A 22,274-nucleotide genomic window follows, 5' to 3' on the forward strand; every position below is an offset into this window, starting at 1 on the left:
AATATGTATACGATAAGCAGTGACAAAGTCCTCTGAAAATCATGATCTGGTAAGAATATGCATACCTCATGTACATTGGAAAAAGGGGCCATAAAAGCAAAATTACAGCCTTTTCACTCTTCTCCTCCTGCACTTCCTGAAATTTGGAAAAAAAAAAAAAAAGAGAATTGCACCCTACTATTGCAGAGAAAACTGGACTGTTTTAAGCAAAACATTTCTGTCTTTGATTGAGACACTGGAAATATTCCTTACTGAGTAAAGCAATAGCACGCTAGCTGACAGGCTTCTTTGATCATTTTATAGCAGGGAATAAAATACAATAAAGCACTAAAGCAGGTGCTTGAGCGCTGACTTTTAATCAAAGAATAAAGTACAGATATACAGGGGAATTTTGCTTACCTGATCCTTATTTGAGATGCCATTTGAAGCATAAGTAATCAGAGAGAGAGTCCTTTAAGGTGCTGAGTGATTCTGAGGTGGTGCTGAATGTTATCCGTTGCCGTGGCTTGAAATGAGATTCAAAGATACTTAGAATCGTGGAATCATGGAATCATAGAATAGTTTGGGTTAGAAGGGACCTTAAAGATCATCTAGTTCCAATCCCTCTATGATGGGCAGGGACGCGTCCCACTTAATCATCTCCCACTTTATCTCATCTGGATCTGAACCATGGTAAATCACCAAGCTAAGATGGGCAATGAAAGAATGCAACATGTGGAAGGTAACTTTGTGTTTCTTGACAGTGTTCAGTGTGACTTTTGTAATTATTAACTTAACCCGAGAAGCCCGAGATAGTCTTTATTCAAATGCCTCAGTCTTATTCCATATCATCACCCAACAACATCATCTCCTAACTTTTCCACAATGAGGAAAAGGGAGACAACGGATTCACCTCCTTCATCCGCAAATCTGAGTGAAGGGAAGGAGAAATTGAGACTGAAGCAAGAAGTTGGCCTGATTAGTGGAGTGTCATTAATTGCAGGCACTATGATAGGCTCAGGGATCTTTATGTCCCCCGAGTGGGTGCTGCATCATATGGGGAGCCCTGCCAGCAGCCTGCTTATCTGGACAGCCTGTGGTCTCCTGGCCATGTTTGGAGCCTTGTCGTACGCTGAGCTTGGAACCATAATTAAAGAATCTGGAGGGGAATATATTTACATCTTGAGGATTTTTGGTTCTTTTCCTGCTTTCCTTTTTGCCTACACTTCTGTTATCTTGGTGAGACCAGCTGGTTTGGCTGCTGTCTGTCTGAGCTTTGCTGAATACGCCGTTGCGCCGTTCTACCCAGGGTGCTCATCTCCACAGGTTGTTGTCAAATGTACAGCTGCTGCCTGCATCCTGATTTTAACCATCATCAACTGCCTCAACGTGAGGCTGGCAACGTCTATTATGAACATTTTTACAGCTGCTAAACTCTTGGCTTTGTTGGTGATCGTGGTGGGTGGATTGGTGCTACTTGCCAAGGGACAAACTCAGAGTTTTCAAAATGCTTTTCAAAACACGACTGCAAGCATTGGGACGATTGGAGTGGCGTTTTACCAAGGGCTGTGGTCCTTTGATGGGTGGAACAACCTGAACTATGTAACTGAGGAACTGAAGGAGCCTGAGGTGAGTGATTGAGCTGGGATTTACTTATTTAATGGTGCTGCTACTGTGTTTGATTCTAGCTATGGTTATGTTAAGAGGGGTAATCAAGGGATTAGAGCATCTAGGAAATACTGAGCTTTCATCCTAGTTTGTTCTGTCTTCTGGAGCCGGACTCCTATGAATGTGTCCAGAAAGGGTCAAAATGAGTATCTAAGCAAAATGACAGTGTACCTGCAAAAAAGCATTAAAAGACCCTAGTGACAGCAAAAAAAAAAAAAAAAAAAAAGCTATTAGATAGCATTTGTATGCTTTGGGGTTTTGTCTTATTGTTCAGAGGATCTCACTCTAGGTACTTAGGTTTATATAGAAAAGCACTTGCTTTTCTATAATCCACGTAGGTTTCTAAACGAGTAGGTCCATGCTGGACTCAGTCCAGCAGCCTGATTTAGGGGGACATGTCCCTACCTGTGTCAGGGGAGGAACTGGATGATCTTTAAGGTCCCTTCCAACCCAAAGCATTGTGCAGTTCTATGATTCTATGATGTGTGCTTCCAAATACCACTCATCTCTCCTCTCTTGCTTGGAGGGGGAACTTCAGAGCAAGCCAAGCCAGGCAATTTTAACTCTGTGAATGATCTTGTCTTTAAAAGTCTACTTTTTAGGCATTGTTCTGTCCACGTTATAGGCACTGAAGTTGCTCACTTGCATCTCACATCAGACCTCTTTGTGCCCTATTATCTCTTTTCATAGATTACACTATAGCAGTAAACAAACCTTCTTTAGAGAGCTGTGAGTGCAGCTTGTATAGAGTGTGCTTTCTACCAGTGCAGCACAGAAGATTTTGCACATTAAGTGAAAGCACCCTGTTAAATATTAACTTGAATGGCAGCAAAGATCCTAGGGTCATGTGGCGCTTTCCCCCGTGGGACTGTGAGCACTGATATTTACACCCTTGTCGAGTGGAGGCAACAACATAAGAAATTGCTGTATCTTGTTCTACGGTGGGAATGCAAAAATCGATATTTCAGGTTTTAAGATGTGTACACTTGCTCCATGATCACCCTGCTAGTTGCTTTTTTCCAGGGCTTTCAGCTGCATGAGGCAATGTCTGCTGATTTTATTGAGACTTAAAATGGCCCATGAAGTTTCTAGATAGCATCCTATCTCTAGGATGAAGAAAAATAATTCCTTTCTAGAGCAAACTTTCCTTGTGCTGCCCACCTTTAATTTAGCCCATAGAGCAGTTAAATGTGATGCAACACACGCTGGTACTTCATCCGTGTCAGTGGGATGTTCATGGGAAGATGCAGCACACCAGGAGAGCTAACACAATAGTAACAAATAATTCAATGTTAAAATAATCAAGAAGCATACAGTATCATAGAATCATAGAATCACCAGGTTGGAAAAGACCCACCAGATCATCGAGTCCAACCTTTCCTATCAATCACTAAACCATGTCCCTCAGCACCTCGTCCACCCGTCCCTTAAACACCTCCAGGGAAGGTGACTCAACCACCTTCCCGGGCAGCTATGAAATAAAGTATTTTTAAATAAAATTTCATTGGGGTTTTTTGTGGGTTGGTTTGTTTGTTTGTTTTTAAAGTGTAGCTTTTGAAATGTGCAACCTTACTGTTTGCCTGACATCTTTGGGAGACTGGTTTAAAACCTGCCATGTGAATCTGAATCTCCGTGTTATTCCGCAGAAGAGCTGTGAGCAAAGGAGTTCGAATGAGAGACGTGGGTGGTGGCAAAGACAAAAGAAACAATAAAAAGCCCAGTGCAGGCATAAATGTGCTGTACCTAATGCTCTTGTTGCCCTTTTTCCAGGTGACCCTTCCCAGAGCTGTGATGATTGCTATTCCTCTGGTTACATGCCTGTATTTGCTGGTAAATGTGAGCTACTTAGCAGCCATGAGTCCATCGGAACTGCTGTCTTCAGGAGCCGTGGCCGTCACCTGGGGGTGAGCTCTGCTTGTGGCAACACAGCTAATGCAGTCCTGTGAAATACAGGTTGTCTCCAGTGCTCCAGGAGCTTTCAGGTGCCATTCCCAGGACCTGCCAGGACCCCACTCTGTCACCTGTAGGGCAAAGGCCAAGGCTGACCTACCCCGTCTGATCCATAGTCTCCAAGGTGCATCTAGGCTGCCAAGATGGGGTGCAGCACACCCCTTATTCCCCATTCCCACTCATTCTCACTGGGAATCTGTGGCTCCCCTCCAGCTTATGTTTTTCTCCATGGAAAGTGAGTATAAAGAAGGGATGAAGTGCACACCGGGAGCATCTCCCCACAGACAGTGAAGATGCAGCAAGGGTGTCCTAAATTTCCTCTGTTTCCAGAAGAGTGGAGAGGACGATGTGCTGTCCCATGAATGCAGAGGCAGTGGTTTGAGAGTGAGATAGGAGCCAACAGGGTGAATCATGTCCACTCAGCACCTGGAGGTTAGACCGGACCATAGTCTTTTGGTTCATTATTTATGTTTGTGTGGAAATAGAAGATGACGCTGATCTCTACAAAATCTTTGAGATAGAATCATAGAATCATAGAATAACCAGGTTGGAAGAGACCCACCGGATCATCGAGTCCAACCATTCCTATCAAAGATGAGGCAGTGTTATAAATGAGTCGGGTAGCCTTTGGTAATTGTGTCTTTAAGTCAGCTTGTGCTTCTCTGGATTTGCACAGAAACAATTAGTACTTTTCATCAGCTTGAAGTGTTTGGTAGTATTGGAGGGTCTATGCAAGACAAGGATTTGGGGAAGAGGAGGAAGGAACTGCAATGAGAGATGCAGGCACCATTGACTTCTAACCAGACCATCTTCCACCAGGATGTCTGGTCTCAGTCTAAATATTTTCAAAGACATGGAAGCCACGATAGCCCTAAATGAGTTGTCTGGCAGAAATGATAACACAGTATAACCAGAGATTATGTTGCTGCTCATCCTCTTCCTAAAAAGTCAGCAGCAGCTTTGCTTCTGTGTGCATTTCACAAGGTCTCCGGTTCGAAGATCTAACTGAACTCTTGCTAAATGCATTCTCTACTGACCTTTCATGTCATTATAAGCAGGAGCTTTTAAAGGTCTAGTGCTTTGTTTGGACAGGTTACAAAGCCTCACTAAGCTGCAGTGTCATGAACTTTCTCTGCACTTCCTTTCCCATCATTCCCAATGAACAAGTTATTTGTGAGCTTCCTCCTTTTTAACACATCTCCTTTTCCTGCCTGATTAACCTTTTCACCCAAGAGTGCAATTTAGGAAGAAACATCGAAGTAGCAACCAGAAAGCCGGGCACGCAAGAGCCTGGAGGACAGATAGGCACAGGCTGAGAAGGGTGTAATGGTTGTGGTTCATGAGCAAGAAAAGCAGCTATTCAGGCTGTTACGGAAGGACAGGATAAATGTAAAGAAGCCAGAGGAGGACACATCGTATTTAAATACGTTTATTCCCCATATAAGAAGGAAAACAGTAGAGAGAAACATTTTGTTAGTGTCAGTGACTTAACCGGAGCTGCAGATCTCAGTTTGCTTGTAAGAAGTTACTCTCAGTGGCCACCATAGTTCATTTTCAGGGTCCAAGCAGCAAAGCACTGATCCCATAAATGCAAAATGCGTACTTGCTAAGGATTTTATTATTGATTGTATGATATATGTTGTTTCCCCTTGGGATCTTGAGTTTATGGAGTTAATTGATCATAGGAGATGCCCAGATTCCATCATTTTTAAAAAGGGAAAAATTTTAGTTCTGATTACTGCAAGTAACTCAGTAACTTGAAGCCTCGAGGACCGTAAACCAGATATTAAACTTCTAAACTACGTTTTTGAAATTATTGTGGTAGGTAAGCTCCTGCCTTGATTTTGGAAAGCCCAATTCTTAATTTTTGAACATTTAGAATAGGCAATACTAGGAAAGAGTACATAGGGCTTAAAGCCGTGCAATTCAGATGGAAATATAAAGTCTTCTAAAGAACTTTTGAATTTTGGATTTTTGCCAATTAGGTGAACAGTGAGTTTGTTTGTGTATGTGTGTGTGTACATGTATGTGATAATTTTCCCAAACACCAGCATTTATTACTCAATATTCCTCATGCTGCTTCATTCAAGAAGAGAAGGTGCATTTTTAGGTGAGATTGTCGTATCTTCCAAATATTTACTTGGAACTCTGTTTGTAACCCTGCTAGTTCTTCTGTGGTGGAGAAACCAAAGCATCAATGTCTGAACATGTAAAACCAAACTTCTGGAATTCAAACAATTGCTTTGGCTTATGCCTGATTCACAGAGTAGCAGAAATAACGTGCATATGGGATTAAAGAGTTAAATTCTTATGCATATTGGGGAAAAGATTATAATGCAGGATATCTCTTCAGGTCTTCGGAGAACAATTTCTCTGCGATTTCTATGCTGTTATTATTGGCTGTAATAGCAACGTGTCAAGGATTCACACCACAGCATCTGTACACAAAAAAAGGGTTTTTTTCCTGTTGTGATGGCTTTGTACACAACTGCAGTGTAGACAGATGTGTACATTTATACACCAGGCAGGAGAAAAGCTGACTTTTCTGGACAAGACAACGTTACTAGTGACTAAATATTACTGAAACTGGAAGAAGGCTTTATATCATTAGAAAAGCTGTGGAGAAGAAAAATTCAGTGAGAGTAACAGAGGGAAGAAACCTGGTTCTATGATGAGTATTTGATACATCTTGGAGCTGGATGTTATGCTGTGAACTCTTTCCCACTTCAGGGACAAAGTCCTGGGCGGTTGGGCATGGCTCGTCTCCCTGTCGGTGGCACTCTCTACGTTTGGTTCATCCAACGGCACATTCTTCAGTGGAGGCCGCGTGTGCTACATTGCTGCAAGGGAAGGCCATATGGTAAGGACCAAATAAAAAGGGGGTCTGGCTTGCTTTGAGCAACTTTACCTTCTTGTGACACTAAAGCAGAGAAGAAAACACTGTGTATGATCAACTGGTAGAGTGGTAGCTATTCAGTGGTTAGTTTCTTCCTCAAAGACTTGCTTCCCCACATTTTCAAATGTATATGTTGTCTCCCGGCTTTCTTTTTCAGCCCCCTAATTTCAGGAAGATACATAATTACATCTAGTCTTAATTTTAAGAACAGCTTTCAAAGGAACAGCCTGATCTAGTGGGAGGTGTCCCTGCCCATGGCAGTGCGGTTGGAGCTGGATGGGCTTTAAGGTCTCTTCCAACCCAAACTATTCTATGATTCCCAATCCAACTGGTAAGTTAGGCACATATTCCCAACAGGCACACAAGCACAAATATGCAACATATATATACACTCAAACATAGGTCTTTATATGTATCCATACGTACAGGCATGCCTCAGAGACATTGCAGGTTCACAGACCACCACAATAAAGCCAATATCACAATAAAGCAAGTCACATGAATTTTTTGGTACATATAAAATTTATGTTTACACTATACTGTAGTCTATTACGTGTGCAATAGCATTATGTTTAAAGAAAACAATAGACCTACCTTACTTAAAAAATACTTTATTGCTAAAAATCAGCATAATAAAAAGTGCAATGTCTGCAAAGTGCAGTAAAGCGAAGCACAATAAAATGGGATGTGGCAGTTTACAGGCAGCAGGTGACACTGATCCCTGCATACAGACACAGCGCTCCCAAAACCTTTAGCACAAACAGCACCAAGGGACTTATCTTGTTCCCCTCTCTGGACGATCAGGGGTCTGTTAGTAGGAAATATAAACATATATACAGTGTAGGTCCCTCCATCAGCTGGGTTCAGACATTATGTCTCCCCAGTAGCTGCCCCTGGATCCCAGTCTCACCAGTTGCTGGTACCGGGGCGTACAAGCCCCTGTGGCTGCTGCCCCATTCCAGCTGCTGGTGCAACCCCCTCACTCAGAGACACCCCACAAACACATTTTTCTCCCTCTCGGTGCTTTAGCTCAGCTGCATTTGTCCTCCTCGCTTTTCACAGAATCACAGTATCACCAGATTGGAAAAGACCTACTGGATCATCGAGTCCAACCATTCCTATCAAACACTAAACCATGTCCCTCAGCACCTCGTCCACCCGTCCCTTAAACCCCTCCAGGGAAGGTGACTCAACCCCCTCCCTGGGCAGCCTCTGCCAGTGCCCAATGACCCTTTCCGAGAAAATTTTTTTCCTGATGTCAAGCCTAAACCTCCCCTGCCTTGAGGCCATTCCCTCTCGTCCTGTCATTTTGAGCAGGCACGTTGTGTTCCTCCCGGACCTGTCTGTTCCTTCCTTCCCACACCTTTCTGCTCTCAGATGTGAAGGATGCTGCTCCACACCAGCTCCACTCCTTGTACATAGGAAGGAATCTTGTGTGTGTATGGGAAGACCAGGCTGGTAGAGCTGACAGGGTTGGTGGTTACTCGGTTTGGTGGTTACTGGTTCCGCAACTTCTCTAACTGATGACAGCGGCTGCTGTTTTGTGAAGCTTTGTGATGAGCAATTCACAGATGGTCTGAATTTGACCAGACTAAGAGCTGAATGCTTATGCCATTCCTCAGACATTCACCTCTAGCAGAAGTGCTTGCATGCTATTTTGGTTAGAAAGATTAAAAAATAGAAGTATTTCTCATTAAACTTTCCCAATAAGCCAAGTAATAAAAAGGCTGATAATCTCTGTGTTCTGGGACAGATCGTGGTTTGCTTTGTGTGTGGTTGCATAAATGTTTCAGGAGAAGTCCTTGCCTAATTTTCCAGTCAACCCAAGAGAAACTGAGTCCCAGAGAGTTGTGACAGAGAGGAGAAGAGTAGGACCACTCACAATGTCCTGATGAAGCTCAGGAAAGCCCTCATTTGATTCAGACTTAGTCTGACACTGGTAGATTGAAAACCTCATCTTATCTGCCTAAACCGAGCACATCGGATATGAAATCAGCGAGACAGAACAAAAATATCCTTGAGGAGGGTTTCCGTGCTTACACTCCTCAGAGTTAACTGCTTTTATATTATGATACTTACTCGATGATTAAGAGTGGCTCTGGTTGCAGGCAGAGCTCCTGCCAGCAGCTGAGGAGGGTGAGTAAGGATCTCTGAGGATGTGATATGACAGTTTACTTTTTTTGCTTTGGCTTTCAGCCAGATATTCTGTCTATGGCTCACGTGCGATGCCTCACGCCCTCCCCTGCTCTGCTGTTTACATCTGCTATGTCTTTAATAATGATAATATCAGGAAACTTCACCAGCATCGTGAACTTTTTCAGGTATGTGCACGCTGTGTTTCCATTTGCATCCCCTGTGGCCCTGGGTTATGACATAGTTTCGGAAGTCTTTTCTTTTAATACTTTTTGAGCCCGAACTATTGCTTTCTAACCAATATTGTGGTGAGGATAGGGGGAACAAAGAAAAGAAAGAGCTTAGGAGCCAACATCTTCGCAATGCATGAATGCTTCTATCACAGTGTACTTAACTGGATGTGATACATCCTCATGTTGAAATGAATCTCTACTAGATCATTCTAAAATTGGTGGTGGAGAATAAATGACAGGAAGAAATACTACATTGATATCGATATTATCCTATTCAATTGCAAGTACAGGCTCTGGAGGGCAGGACTGATGTTCCTCAATGACCTCATCCCAGATTTCATACTGTCTTTTTTAAATTCTTTTCTTTTTCTTCCAGTTTTATAGCATGGCTTTTCTATGGCATGACTATTTCTGGTCTCCTGTATTTAAAAATAAAGAAAAGAGAACTGCCAAGATCTTACAAGGTGAAGTAATAACATAAAACCCTCAAACCATTTTCTTCTATTGCCTAAATGACCAAAAGAGCGTTATGAGAAAACACAGAGCACTGGGGTTGGTTGCTTACGGATTTAGTGTGGTTCACCTTCCTTTTTTAATTCCATGTTTTGTGTCGGCAAAGTCAAAGAAAGGCAAGTTAGTGTGAGTATACAGGCATGAGTAGAGGATGAGTTCTCTGCCTTGATATGTTGATGATGCACTGCCCCCTCACTGCAGAAAATACATCTACATATCCTCTTGTTTTCTTGGAGGTTTAAGAAGAGAATGAAGGATGATGCTGATCAACAATGCACTTGCCTGTTCAAGCTCTCAGAGCTCAGTTGTGCTCCTCAGAGGGTGCAAGAGCCTTGTGGAGGATAGAAAACTGACAGAATGTTCCAGGTCCTTAGGGATGGACAGGCTACATAATGGTTCCCCACAAAGCAACTAAGTGGAAGGAAATCAGGAGTTACCTCTTCTTCATCCTGGAGCCAAGAATGAATTGAGCTGTAGTGCTTCCTCAGTGACTGAAGGAAATACTTTGATAGAAAAAAAATCCTAGGAATGGGTCAGGAGACTGGGAATGCAGAAATTAGGATGCTGGATGAGGATGCTCACCCAAATTGTTGGCTGCATGGGCTGTGAGGAAAAGAAGTCCTGTTTCTGCAGTGGTGTTTTAATACTGTATAACAATTCTGTAGTCCTGCTGGTCAGTCCTCCGTGGATATCAGCCTGCTGCAGGCTTTGGCTTGATGGCCTAACTCATTCCTTAACTAGAAGGAGCTCATGTCTGAAGGTTCCAGGTCAAATGAAAATGTATGGCTGATGTCCTGCAGAATCCGTATGCATGTTAGAAGTTTATATTTAAGGGTAAGATTTACCTTGATCTGAAAACACTTCTGTTAGCATTGTGCCTTAAGTGTTAGAATATAGTGGGGAGGGAGCAGAGTGGAACATCCCCCTAAGGCAGATGAAGCCAACAGCAGGTCTTGTCCATGCTCTCTCAAGTAACCGTGAACAACACATCCTTTGGTCTAGATCAGTGCCTTTGTGTTGGACAAAAGGCACAAGAGTAAAAATTGGAAAATCCCACCTAGAACATTTTCCACCTTGCTGTGAAATCATTTTGTCTTGTGCATTCATTGGCCTTTGAGGTGGGTTTGCTTCAAATTTAAATGCGTTATGACCAGGCTTGGGGAAATAGCCCCTGAGTTTGCCTGTCCACCTATCTGTCAACATATGAATAAACCTTTTACCTGAGGGTGTTCAGTTATGTGATTTCTGCACATTGCTGTCTGTTTTGTCTACAAGTCAGCTTTTGGGTGCAAGGTAGCAGGGAGAGCATGAGTGCACCTGGCACTAAAACCAGTAGTTTGCATCTTCAGGTCTAAGCAGGGCAGGGAAGACCAGGGGTTAGGGTGTGTGGCAGTGATGTAGTTTTGCAGGGATGTTCATCCTTGGAGTGAGGGTGGGCTGGAAATTGATTTAGATTTCTTCGTAATACCTCAGCTTGCAGCAGGGTTTTATTTAAAAAACATTCTGCATGAATTTCAGGGTTGTTCAGACCCACAATGGCCCATGAGAATGTGAATCTTTATCACAGAATCACAGAATAACCAGGTTGGAAGAGACCCACCGGATCACCGAGTCCAACCGTTCCTACCAAACACTAAACCATATCCCTCAGCACCTCCTCCACCCGTGCCTTAAACACCTCCAGGGAAGGTGACTCAACCACCTCCCTGGGCAGCCTGTTCCAGTGCCCAATGACCCTCTCCGTAAAGAATTTTTTCCTAACGTCTAGCCTAAACCTCCCCTGTCGGAGCTTGAGGCCATTCCCTCTTGTCCTGTCCCCTGTCACTTGGGAGAAGAGGCCAGCACCCTCCTCTCTACAACGTCCTTTCAGGTAGTTGTAGAGAGCAATGAGGTCACCCCTCAGCCTCCTCTTCTCCAGGCTAAACAACCCCAGCTCTCTCAGCCGCTCCTCATAAGGCCTGTTCTCCAGCCCTTTCACCAGCTTTGTTGCTCTTCTCTGGACTCTCTCCAGAGCCTCAACATCCTTCTTGTGGTGAGGGGCCCAGAACTGAACACAGTATTCGAGGAGCGGTCTCACCAGTGCCGAGTACAGAGGGAGGATAACCTCCCTGGACCTGCTGGTCACGCCGTTTCTGATACAAGCCAAGATGCCATTGGCCTTCTTGGCCACCTGGGCACACTGCTGGCTCATATTCAGTCGGCTGTCAACCAACACCCCCAGGTCCCTCTCCTCCAGGCAGCTTTCTAGACAGACTTCTCCCAGTCTGTAGCACTGCATAGGGTTGTTGTGCCCCAAGTGCAGGACCCGGCATTTGGCCTTGTTAAACCTCATGCCATTGGACTCTGCCCAGCGGTCCAGCCTGTTCAGATCCCTTTGCAGAGCCTCCCGACCCTCCAGCAGATCGACACTTCCACCCAGCTTAGTGTCATCCGCAAACTTGCTAAGGGTGCATTCGATGCCTTCATCCAGGTCATTGATGAAGACATTGAACAGGGCTGGACCCAGCACTGAGCCCTGGGGAACCCCACTTGTCACTGGCCTCCAGCTGGATTTCACACCATTTACCACCACTCTCTGGGCCCGGCCATCCAACCAGTTTTCCACCCAGGAGAGTGTGCGCCTGTCCAGGCCAGAGGCTGACAGTTTCTCAAGCAGAACGCTGTGAGAAACTGTGTCAAAGGCTTTGCTGAAGTCCAGGAAGACCACATCCACAGCCTTTCCCTCATCCAGTAGCCGGGTCACTTTGTCATAGAAGGCGATCAGGTTAGTCTGGCAAGACCTGCCTTTAGTGAACCCATGTTGACTGGGCCTGATCACCCGGTTCTCTTGCATGTGCTTCATGATAGCACTCAAGATCACCTGTTCCATGACTTTCCCTGGCACTGAGGTCAGACTGACAGGCCTGTAGTTTCCTGGGTCCTCCCTGCGGCCCTTTTTGTAGATGGGCACAACATCAGCCAGCCTCCAGTCCAGTGGGACTTCCCCAGTCTTCCAGGACTGTTGGAAGATGATGGAAAGGGGTTTGGCCAGCACATCCGCCAGCTCCTTCAGTACCCTAGGGTGAATCCCGTCCGGCCCCATAGACTTGTGACTGTCCAGTCGGGCTAGCAAGGCTCTGACCACCTCCTCTTGGATCATGGGAGCCTCATTTTGCTCCTCTAGCTCCTGGGTTTGTACACAGGCGGAACGACCCTCCTTACGACTAAAGACTGAGGCAAAGAAGGCATTAAGTACCTCAGCCTTTTCCTCATCCCCTGTTACTGTTGTCCCTTCTGTGTCCAATAGGGACTGTATGGTCTCTCTAGTCCGCCTTTTATTATTTATATATTTGTAGAAAGATTTTTTGTTATCTTTCACTGACTTGGCCAATCAATGCTGATGTTTTGTTTTCACAGGTCCCAATTGTCATCCCTGTGATTGTGCTGATGGCAGCGGTGTACCTGGTGTTAGCTCCCATCATTGATCAGCCCCAAATTGAGATCCTCTACATCGTCTTGTTCATTTTCAGTGGCGTCATTCTTTATTTCCCAGTGGTTCGCTTCAAGTGCCACCCTCGCTTTTTACAGAGAGTCACTTTACATCTCCAATTGTTCCTGGAAGTCGCTCCGACCACCAGGGATGAAAACTGAGATCACGTCCTCTTGGCGTATGGCTGTTTGCCTGTCGTGGTTTATCCCAGTGCTTTGGTTTTCAGGTCCCAGAAAATATTTTTTCAGTAAGGGAGAATGAGCAGAATGTCACTAAACTGTCTAGCTGAGAGGGAATGAGATCCGTGACTCCTCAAGTTTCCTTAAAATTTTGGGGACATGTTTTTCTCGTTTTCAGCTCTGCCTTGGCAGATTACTTACAGATTCCAAAGGAATATGTGCTTTTGAATTTTCCATCCCAACAAGAGCTGTTCGTCAAAACTTAGCTCTTATATTTCAAAACAACACACAACAAAGACTGACAATGAAATATTATTCCTATAGCAGGCTGTGACCCTAAGCCATTCCTGGCAATGCCTTTAATTATTTCCATCTAGCTCTGCCCACTGTGACCGCAGAGCTTCTCAAATAAATAAAGCATAGGCACATCATGTTCACAACAAATCCCTTTCTTTTCCACTCAGGTATTTGCAGTGGGTGTGTGCTTTTCCCTTGCTTCTTCCAGGCCCAGGTGCACAGTCACAACAGTCCTTTCTCTGTCTCATTACGTGGTTCCATCACATTTCAGCCCAAATCATCCTACATCTCCCATAGAAAAACCTCTGATGTGAGACGAGAAGTGCTTTAAAACTCTTAGTTTCCTTCGTTGTGAATGCACTTGTCATCTGGGATGCATCAGTTCATGGTGAGGACACTGGCAACACTGCTCAAGCACCAACAGTCATCCCGTACCCTTCCTGTAATTCCCCCAAAGACAAATAATTTCTTTTGTGACAAAGTGAGCAAAACAAAATCTACAGCATATGTGTCAGCAAGACGCTTTCTTTGTGAATGAAAGAAAAAACCACATACTGGGCTACATTAGGAGAAGCGTGGCCAGCAGATCAAATTCTGTCCCTTTGGACTCAACACTGGTGAGGACACACCTGAAATGTTGTGTCCAGTATTGGGACCTGCTGTTCAAGGGGGAGCGGAGAAGACAACAGTGCCCGGCTCTTCTTGGTATTGGCAGCTAGGGGCAAGTTGTGGCTTGAGATGTTCAGGCTGAACTTCATGAAAATAGCTTCACCCAGAGGGCACTGAAACCTTGAAGTGGTGTGCAGGAAGGTGACGACATCTCAGCTCTCATACTTTTTCCACTCTAGCTGTTTCCACCAATTTCCATGAATCTAAAGGCATGGCACAAAAAAGTCATCAGCTGTGCTTCCACCCACACCTAACGCTGCAGTCACTGTTGTTTCCCATTACCTTGAGACTCAAACCTTTTTATCTTATTCTAGGAGAGAGGCATTATATTCTCTTTTCTTTCTGTTTTTCCAGATTGTTTCTGGATGGGCCCTGTCCTGTCACAGGTTAAAAAGGTCTAGTAGGTCCCTAAAATGTCTTGTGTCTCAAAGTGTTACTCAGGTCAATTTTCTGTCAGCATTTCTTCTGCAGATCTGTATTTAACTGCCTTCCTGGAACAGGGTCACTGAGCCTCCAGGCCTTTTCCAGCTCATCTCAGAGCTGTGTATCTGATTACAATCTCATTCTGCAATGTTACCCCTTCTGTTCCTCTGAGCTGGTGATAGCAGCAGCTACAGAGATGCAACAATCTTTTTTCCCAAGTGTTAGGTATGATAATGGAATCATCCAGTTGCTGCTTATCTTCTAAATCCTTTGCTTAAACAGTGTTTAGGGGGATTTCCTTCCACAGCTTTTTACTGGAGTTGCTAACAAAGGCTAATAAAGGTACAGCTTTTCCTTCTGAATCCTATGACAATGCAAAATTCCTGGGATGCCACCTTGCCTTCCCTCCTTGTATGCCCTGATGAAGAGCGTATACTTAAATGACTGATGAGCTCAGGAGCTAACTTCCTTAATTTAACAGGAGTTAACTTCCCAGTGCTGCTCAAGGCTCTTCATAGATGTCAGGCAACCTTCTTCTAAGAGCTGGGTCAGAAATGTTATCAAAAATGAGTTTTTGGAAACAATCTCTGTTTCCTACACGTTATTATGGAGGTACCGCATGGAACTGTGCTCTTCTGAAGATCTACAATCCATATCCAAAAAAAGGTGGAATTTGAAGGCTTATTTAAAGGTTAGACATACACAATATTTATGGCTTTAGCGTATCCTTCTGTACCCAAGTACAATCAGCATTGGTGTTGTCTGCATATAGTTCTTGTGGAACAGGAGTAATTGCCACTATTTGATATTATGGGAGTAGTATATTATAGATGATGAGAAGATGAAAGGATTAAGTGGCTTGCTCAAAGTCACCCAGAAAAAGTGTGGGAAACATGACTGTTTCTCCCAAGGTCCAGTTAAGCACTTTATCATGTTGCCCATCCTTTCTCTCTGTGCACCTGTGACATATAAACAATAACAACGAACACAAAAAGACACTTTGGATAAGTAGCCTTTATATGTTATTGGTTTGCGTATAGGAGAGCCGAAAACTGCAAGCATCATATTTTGCACCGATCTCATTTTCTATGGATATTATTGGAACACAATGTTCTTTTTTATTTATGTTGCCTAGGGTTTGCAAGCACAGGTGTTTATAATGCCAAACCAAGCTTCTGAAAGCTCAGCGAATGGCAAGATAATTACAATCAAATGGACATTAAAATGAAGTGAGTTGATGTGATTGTTTCTGTTTTTCATCCAGGAAAAACAATTCCATATAAATTTTACTGCATGAACATAAACAATCTGCACCAGGCTCATCTCTCCTTGGATGGAAGGTTTAACTACATGCGTGGGTGCTTAAGTCTGTGCACACTCGTTTTTCAAAATGATTGCTTATCTAGTTCAACCCCAGGACATGCAAATGAGAATCTCTCTTTCCTCCACCTGACATTTGCAATGGAAGTGTCAGGAGCAGGCAGTATGTTCATTATTACAGCACAGTAACAAACGTGATGATGGGCAGAGCTCTACAGCTGCTGTTGTGTGCACAGGTCGTGCTGAAGGATCATGTTGGTCGTGTCTGTCTCTGTGCAGATCGCAGCGACCTGTGCTTGAGCCCCTTCCTTCATGGGCTCTGAGGAAAACTAGACCATCAGCATTGCTCTCCAGGTAATCATAGGATCTACACTTCACCTCAAGTCCCTGAGTATAATTGTGTTCCATGCTTCAGCTGGTGACCACAAACACCAGTTGGGAGTTTCACCTTGGTGCACAAAAGTTGAATGTATTCCGAGTCTTTTCCTGGCTTCCTCAGAAGCATCAGAGATGGGCTACACCTGCGGACCACCAAGTACAGTCCAGTATGTGAGAGGGTACAGAAAATCCTGCCTTGGTGATTTTCTGATAAGCCTTGCTCTTATGTCCAAGTTCAAATGATCATTTGTGGCTGAGGAGAAATTTCCCCTTGGGTGAAACCAAATCCATAATGATTTTAATTTTCCTCTGTTGCAGAAATACAGTTCACCTGCTTGGATTGGCTGTGTTTATGTTATCAGTTCACTGCCAGTGCAGATGGTTTGGTGCTCAGTTTCTCCTGATTTTTCCTGGGACACAGGGAGAACTCAAGGCCTCACTGGAGCCTCGTAGAAGTGCTAAATTTCTCTCCAGGTCATCACACTGAGGTGATTGTAGAACTTCTGTTTTCGAAGATGAAATAAATACAGCCAACTCTGCAAATCATTGGCCATCAAAGTGTAGGTTGGAACTGACCTTTTGAGGTGTTTAGCCCAATCCCCTGCTTGGAGCAGGACTATTCCCCACACTATATTAGGAAACCTGTGACTACCTCACCACATCTTGGAAAACACCTAGGGTGGAGAGCCCCCCATCTTTCTGTACTACCCTCCTGATAAAGAAATTTTCCTGAAGTCCAGCCTGAACCTTTCAAGCCACAACTTGTCACTGTTGCCCTTCACTGTATCATCTGCTACTGCCAAACAGGTTGGCTCCATCATTATTCATAACTCTTCTTCATGGAGTTGTAAGTTGCTATTAGATTGCCTCTTATCCTTTTTCCAGACTCAGCAAAACCAACTCCCTCTGCTTCTTCACGTAGGTGATGAGCTCTAGGACTCTAACCATCCTGACAGATCTTTGCTGGACTCTCCCCAGTTCCCACACCTTCCTTTTGAACTTGAGAAGGGTTAGAAAATTGGATGCAGCGTTCCAGGTGTGCCTTCACAGGTATCAACTCTACAGGAACATTGATGTCCCTTGATCTTCTGACCATACTAACATAGGCCACTATGTGTAATCCCAGCTCCTTTCAGCCAGTCAGTTCCCAGACTGTGATGTTATTTCACTGTAGATGCAGGACTCGTGCTTCTCACTGCTTAACTGCAGGATGCATCCGCTGGCCTAATCCTCAAGTTTCTCCATGTGCCTCTGGAGTGAAGCTTCACCATCTGGCATATCAGCCACTCTGCCTAATTTAGTGCCACCTTCAAATCTGCTGAGAGCACATTTTGTCACGTTGTCTAGGTTGCCCATGAGGATACCAAATAACACTGGCTCCACGTTCAACTCTTGTGGTCCTTAATGCTAGCCACTGGCCAGATGGAAGTCACTGGTGTAGCCTTAGCTTGCTGTGTAAGGGTATCCACTTCTAAAAGCCTCAGCTGAGTCAGTGGAATGCAATGGCAAACCCTTTGATACAGTTGGTGCTAGTATTAGAAACTTTGGATAGGCTGTGATAAACCTACCCATCAGGGTGACTCAGCCTAGCAGTTTAGAGGGATCTATATAGAATCATAGTCCCTCAGCGCCTCGTCCACCCATCCCTTAAACACCTCCAGGGAAGGTGATTCAACCCCCTCCCTGGGCAGCCTCTGCCGGTGCCCAATGACCCTTTCCGTGAAAATTTTTTTCCTAATGTTCAGCCTAAACCTCCCCTAGTGGAGCTTGAGGCCATTCCCTCTTGTCCTGTCCCCTGTCACTTGGAAGAAGAGCCCAGCTCCCTCCTCTCCGCATCCTCCTTTCAGGCAGTTGTAGAGAGCAATATCTTGCACTTCAGCCTTTATTGAGTAGTTAGTGGGATATCTTCAGGGTCTTTGTGTATGTATGTGACTTATGCCTTATGAAGGAATCATTTTTACCAAGAAAGGGTCATGCAATAAATAAGTGGTCTTAGATTTGGGAACTAGGAGTAACTAACGAGTGCTGAAACAGCCCATCTGTGTTTGGAATCGAGCTACCACGTCAGATTTGTCCTCAGAGGCAGTGAACCCTAGGCCTTGAGTGTCAGGCAGATAAATGATCATCTTGTTCTTCTAGAGGTTGGCCATTAATTCTTATTGTTTAATTTCATGGTCTGTGCCCTGGTTTTCATGCAGTGAGATGACAGGCAATGGGGCAGCTGAGAAAAGGGAAAATGAGAAGTAGATTGAAAGAATCGAAAGAATTCCTGTATGTGCAAGTCTCAGCTTGTGTGTCTGAATTACCTGTGTGAACTCCAGACATGGACAACACTTAAGTAGCAAAGACACATGTCCAGAAATTCAGAAATGCCAGAATAAAAGTTGCTTGTTCATCAGTGATTCCTTTCCTTGCTGTTTGTATGTTCTGTGCTCATCTTTTAGTGCATAATCTATTTTTGCCACAACACGTCTGTGTCGTTAATGGACAAAGCAGAGCAATTTTGCTCTACTTTCAGTATTTTGCCTTTTCCCTTTGCTCAGTCTGTGGTTGCTGTATTTCATCAAGAAGTTCGCAATTCCTCCAAAAGAGATGAATCCAGAAAGAACACAGATTTTCAGCAGGAGGTATGAGCCCTGTCACAAAGGCCATCAGCACAGCTCCACTGCTCCCACTTCCAGAATCAGGGATACAGAGCTGCCCAAGGGATCTCTCAAAGTATTGGTCCTGCTGTCCTCTGTGCTTTGCTGTGGCCTTACTCCAGGGTTCTGCATCCTCAGCTTCCCACTCATATCCCACCTGGTTTAAAAGGAGGTTAATGAGACTTGAGCCTTGCTGAGCTGTTGGGAAGCTCAGTACATTCCTGTTTGTAAATAAAAGGAAATCATCTTGCTGAAGATGAAGCAGAAGGGTCAAATGATGCCAATAGCTGTCTTTCTCCCTGGGCCAAGATGTCTCTTTTACCTATAATCTATATTAAGTGTGTAGAGTCTGAAGAAAATATGCGGGGTTCCATTCTGGCTGCAGGGCCACTCCTGTAGGTCATATTAGCCGAGCCACCACTTTGGTGTCCTTGGATGGACACAAGTCCATCAGGGCCACGTGGGCACCTTGGAGGCAGGAGTCACGCCTCATGCACAGTGAGGAAGCACAGAGGAGGTTGGATATGAAGCCTGTGTTTGAACACGATCAGGTGATGCTGTAAATTATCCTAAGGGTCCAGGTCATAGAATCATAGAATAACCAGGTTGGAAGAGACCCACCGGATCATCGAGTCCAACCATTCCTATCAAACACTAAACCATGTCCCTTAGCACCTCGTCCACCCATGAGGTCCCTGGGATCCCCTACACCTGCAAAAAGGCAGAGAGCTGTGCCCCTTGGATCGAGCTGAAAAGTTTGGATCGGATCCTGCTGGGGGCTCGTACCAGCCTCCCCTATACCAGGGACAAGCACATGTGGGGGTGAAGAGGCATATGGTGACTTTTCATCCTCTCAGTGCTGCCTGGACTCCAAGCTACTATGAGGTCAGAAATGGCCCTTAAAAATCCTCTGCAGCCTTCACCAGCTTCCCACTGGATTGTCTCACCCTGGTCTGTGCAAGCACCAAGCCCTCCTGCTCCCCCTGCCCTGAGGGCTGTGCTGCCAACCTGCCCTGATCCCTCCTGCCACCTGCCTGTTTCTCCACTCTCATATAGTTTACTTTGTAAAATACCATTCCTCAGGTCTGCCGTGCCAAAGAGCGCACCAAAACACTTTTCTCAGGGGACCTGAAGTGTGGTTAAGGGCATGGACAGGACAGTTGGACTTAACCATGGTCCAGGTGAGGCTCACGTGGAGGGAGACGGGCAGGGTGGGCTTTGCACAGCCTTGGGCTGAACCTTCAGCTCAAACCTTGGCTTTGTTACCTCAGACATGAAGATGTGCGTGTCCCCTGTGCTGTTGTCCCCAAGGCGTGGGTGAGGATCCCACTGGCCACAGGCAGCTGCTGGAGCTGAGAGCATCAGTCTGGCAGCTCCAGGGGAAGAAGACGGTTTTGCAGAGGAAATAAGTGTCGGCAGATGGCAGTGGCAACCGCAGGATGAAGGGCTCGGTAGCATCAGCCTCTCCCCTTGCAGCAGGAATCATAGAATCATAGAATCACCAGGTTGGAAAAGACCCACCGGATCATCGAGTCCAACCATTCCCATCAATCACTAAACCAAATACAGCAAAGCTGCACTCAGGTGTGGAGAAGAGGCTGAGGAAGGGATTAGCTCTCATGCCAAGGGAATTATTTCACGGTGCAGCCCTAGGTAGCCACCCTGCTTACCCGCAGCCCGCTCCGTGGTACCACAGTAAAGTTCAATTCACTGGAATATCAGAAAAGCTCATTTTTGGGGCAAATGAATGAGATCAACCAGCTTTACCAAGGAAAAACAAATGTCAAGGAGATCCTGTGGCTGGAGGTGAGATGGAGAGAGGGGACAATTCCTGCCTCCTGTCCCTGCACCCATCTGCGCCTGCAGCCACACACACAACCAAGCACCTACCAGAGCCTCCTGGGGAACATCAGGGAGGCTTCTCTTGGGCTGCAGCAACCTCTTCTGCCCCCAGGCAGGGGATTCTCCTAAGGGTCATCGCTTCTTTGCTCAAAGCTGTAGTGGCTAGAAAATAAGTCATTTATCAGACTTAAATCAGTAGAAGTCCTTATGAAGTCAGGCAGGTTCATAAAAACTGAATTCTTCATGGTTGTATTTGAAACACAACCATTCCCCTGCCATGACGGAAATCCAGATGAAATGTTTTTGTGCTGGAGCTGGATACCCCCAGAGGTACTTCTGTAGCACACTTAAAACCCATCTTTTTGTCTCGTCTTGAGATCAAAGCTGTTTGGGAAGCAGGAGCTGCCTCCCAGAGCATGCAGGACCCTGCCCAGCTGAGCTCAGGGCTTGTTGGAAACCCACAGGGTAAAACTCAAGTTGTGTAACTGAGCACAAAGTGAATCTGACTTTTTAATTTCACTGTCCAAGGTGAGTGCAAACAGATGAACACATGTGAGAATGGCAAAGGCTCAATTAAATGTAAATTTTCTGTAGCTGGGTGCTCTGGTGGGAGAAAATCACCATCTATTTCTGATGGTTTCTCCATCACAGAGAAGCTATAGCTGTGAGTTAGGTCCTGTGTTTGTTGGGTGCTGTACATATGCAGCAGCCCCCTCCAAAATGAAATCTTGTGCCTGAGACTGTCTCAGCATAACTGCACCACACAATGCATGAGCCATGCAGAAGAAAAGCATTTGTGTTCTCAGTGGATGCGGTTTGCATCCTGGAGCCCCAGTCACTGTGCAATTCAACGTGCTTTGGATCGCACATGCAAAAAGTGACCCATGGAAATGCTTTGTGGAACAGCGCTTCCTCCAGAAGCATTTTCTTAGAAGAGGTGGGACTGGCAAACAAAGCCAGTTTTCTCTTTCCAGCAGTCTCTCAGGTAGGGCAGCTGGAGAGCACGTTCCTTCTGGGACAGAAATAAAACAGAGTTAGTTCACCAGCTCAGCTTGTCTACGAGGACGTATCTCCCTCCCCTACCTCTCATGTATGGAATACCTGGATCCACACGCCACAGAGATGTCCTGTGTACAGCTTCAAATAGAAGTGGAGCTATGTAAACGATGTCGTACAGCTTGCAAAGCAAAGAATGAATGCAAAAAACAATATACCGACTCTCTTTTGTAAAAGGACATGGGAAAAAAAGTGCAGAAAGGACAAAAACTTTGGCTGGCTGCTCTGAAAATATCCTGGGCAGATGTAGTGAGCCAGCCATGAAGGGCATTAGCTATGGCTAATTAGTTAGCTAAAAGCACTTTTGAATATTAGCAGGTTACTTCAGCCTGGTAATGACGCTGTTTCTTTGTTACTACTCCGAGCAGTGAATTCTCCAGGGTTACAACACATTATGTGAGGCCCTACCTGAAGTATTGTGTCCACTTCTAGAATCTTCAACATAAGAAGGATATGGAACTGTTGGAACGTGTCCAGAGGAGGCTACAGGGATGATCAGAGGGTTGGAGCACCTCCAATATGTGGACAGGTTGTGAGAGTTGGGGTTGTTCAGTGTGGGGAAAAGAAAGCTCCAGGGATACCTCATGGCAGTACCTGAAGGGAGCAACAGGGAAGATGGGGAGGGAC

General features: G+C 45.0%; 1 protein-coding gene across 1 annotated transcript; it reads left to right on the plus strand.

The window, feature by feature from the left end:
• The first annotated feature begins 794 nt into the window (after positions 1-794).
• On the plus strand, positions 795-14,235 carry LOC138717558 (b(0,+)-type amino acid transporter 1-like). Its single transcript, XM_069851077.1, has 6 exons — positions 795-1,608; positions 3,418-3,551; positions 6,328-6,457; positions 8,690-8,814; positions 9,236-9,323; positions 12,769-14,235. The coding sequence occupies exons 1-6, from the start codon at positions 865-867 to the stop codon at positions 13,000-13,002; spliced, it is 1,455 nt and encodes a 484-aa protein (XP_069707178.1). The 5' UTR covers positions 795-864; the 3' UTR covers positions 13,003-14,235.
• Positions 14,236-22,274: the final 8,039 nt, after the last annotated feature.

This window comes from Phaenicophaeus curvirostris, chromosome 2 (assembly GCF_032191515.1).
Source record: "Phaenicophaeus curvirostris isolate KB17595 chromosome 2, BPBGC_Pcur_1.0, whole genome shotgun sequence".
In the NCBI taxonomy this organism is placed as follows: Eukaryota; Metazoa; Chordata; class Aves; order Cuculiformes; family Cuculidae; genus Phaenicophaeus; species Phaenicophaeus curvirostris.

Coding starts and splice junctions, on each gene's coding strand:
- LOC138717558 (XM_069851077.1), top strand. CDS start 865: ATGAGGAAAAGGGAGACAACGGATTCACCTCCTTCATCCGCAAATCTG. Junction 3,552..6,327: donor GCCGTGGCCGTCACCTGGGG/GTGAGCTCTGCT, acceptor TTCCCACTTCAG/GGACAAAGTCCTGGGCGGTT. Junction 9,324..12,768: donor AACTGCCAAGATCTTACAAG/GTGAAGTAATAA, acceptor TTGTTTTCACAG/GTCCCAATTGTCATCCCTGT.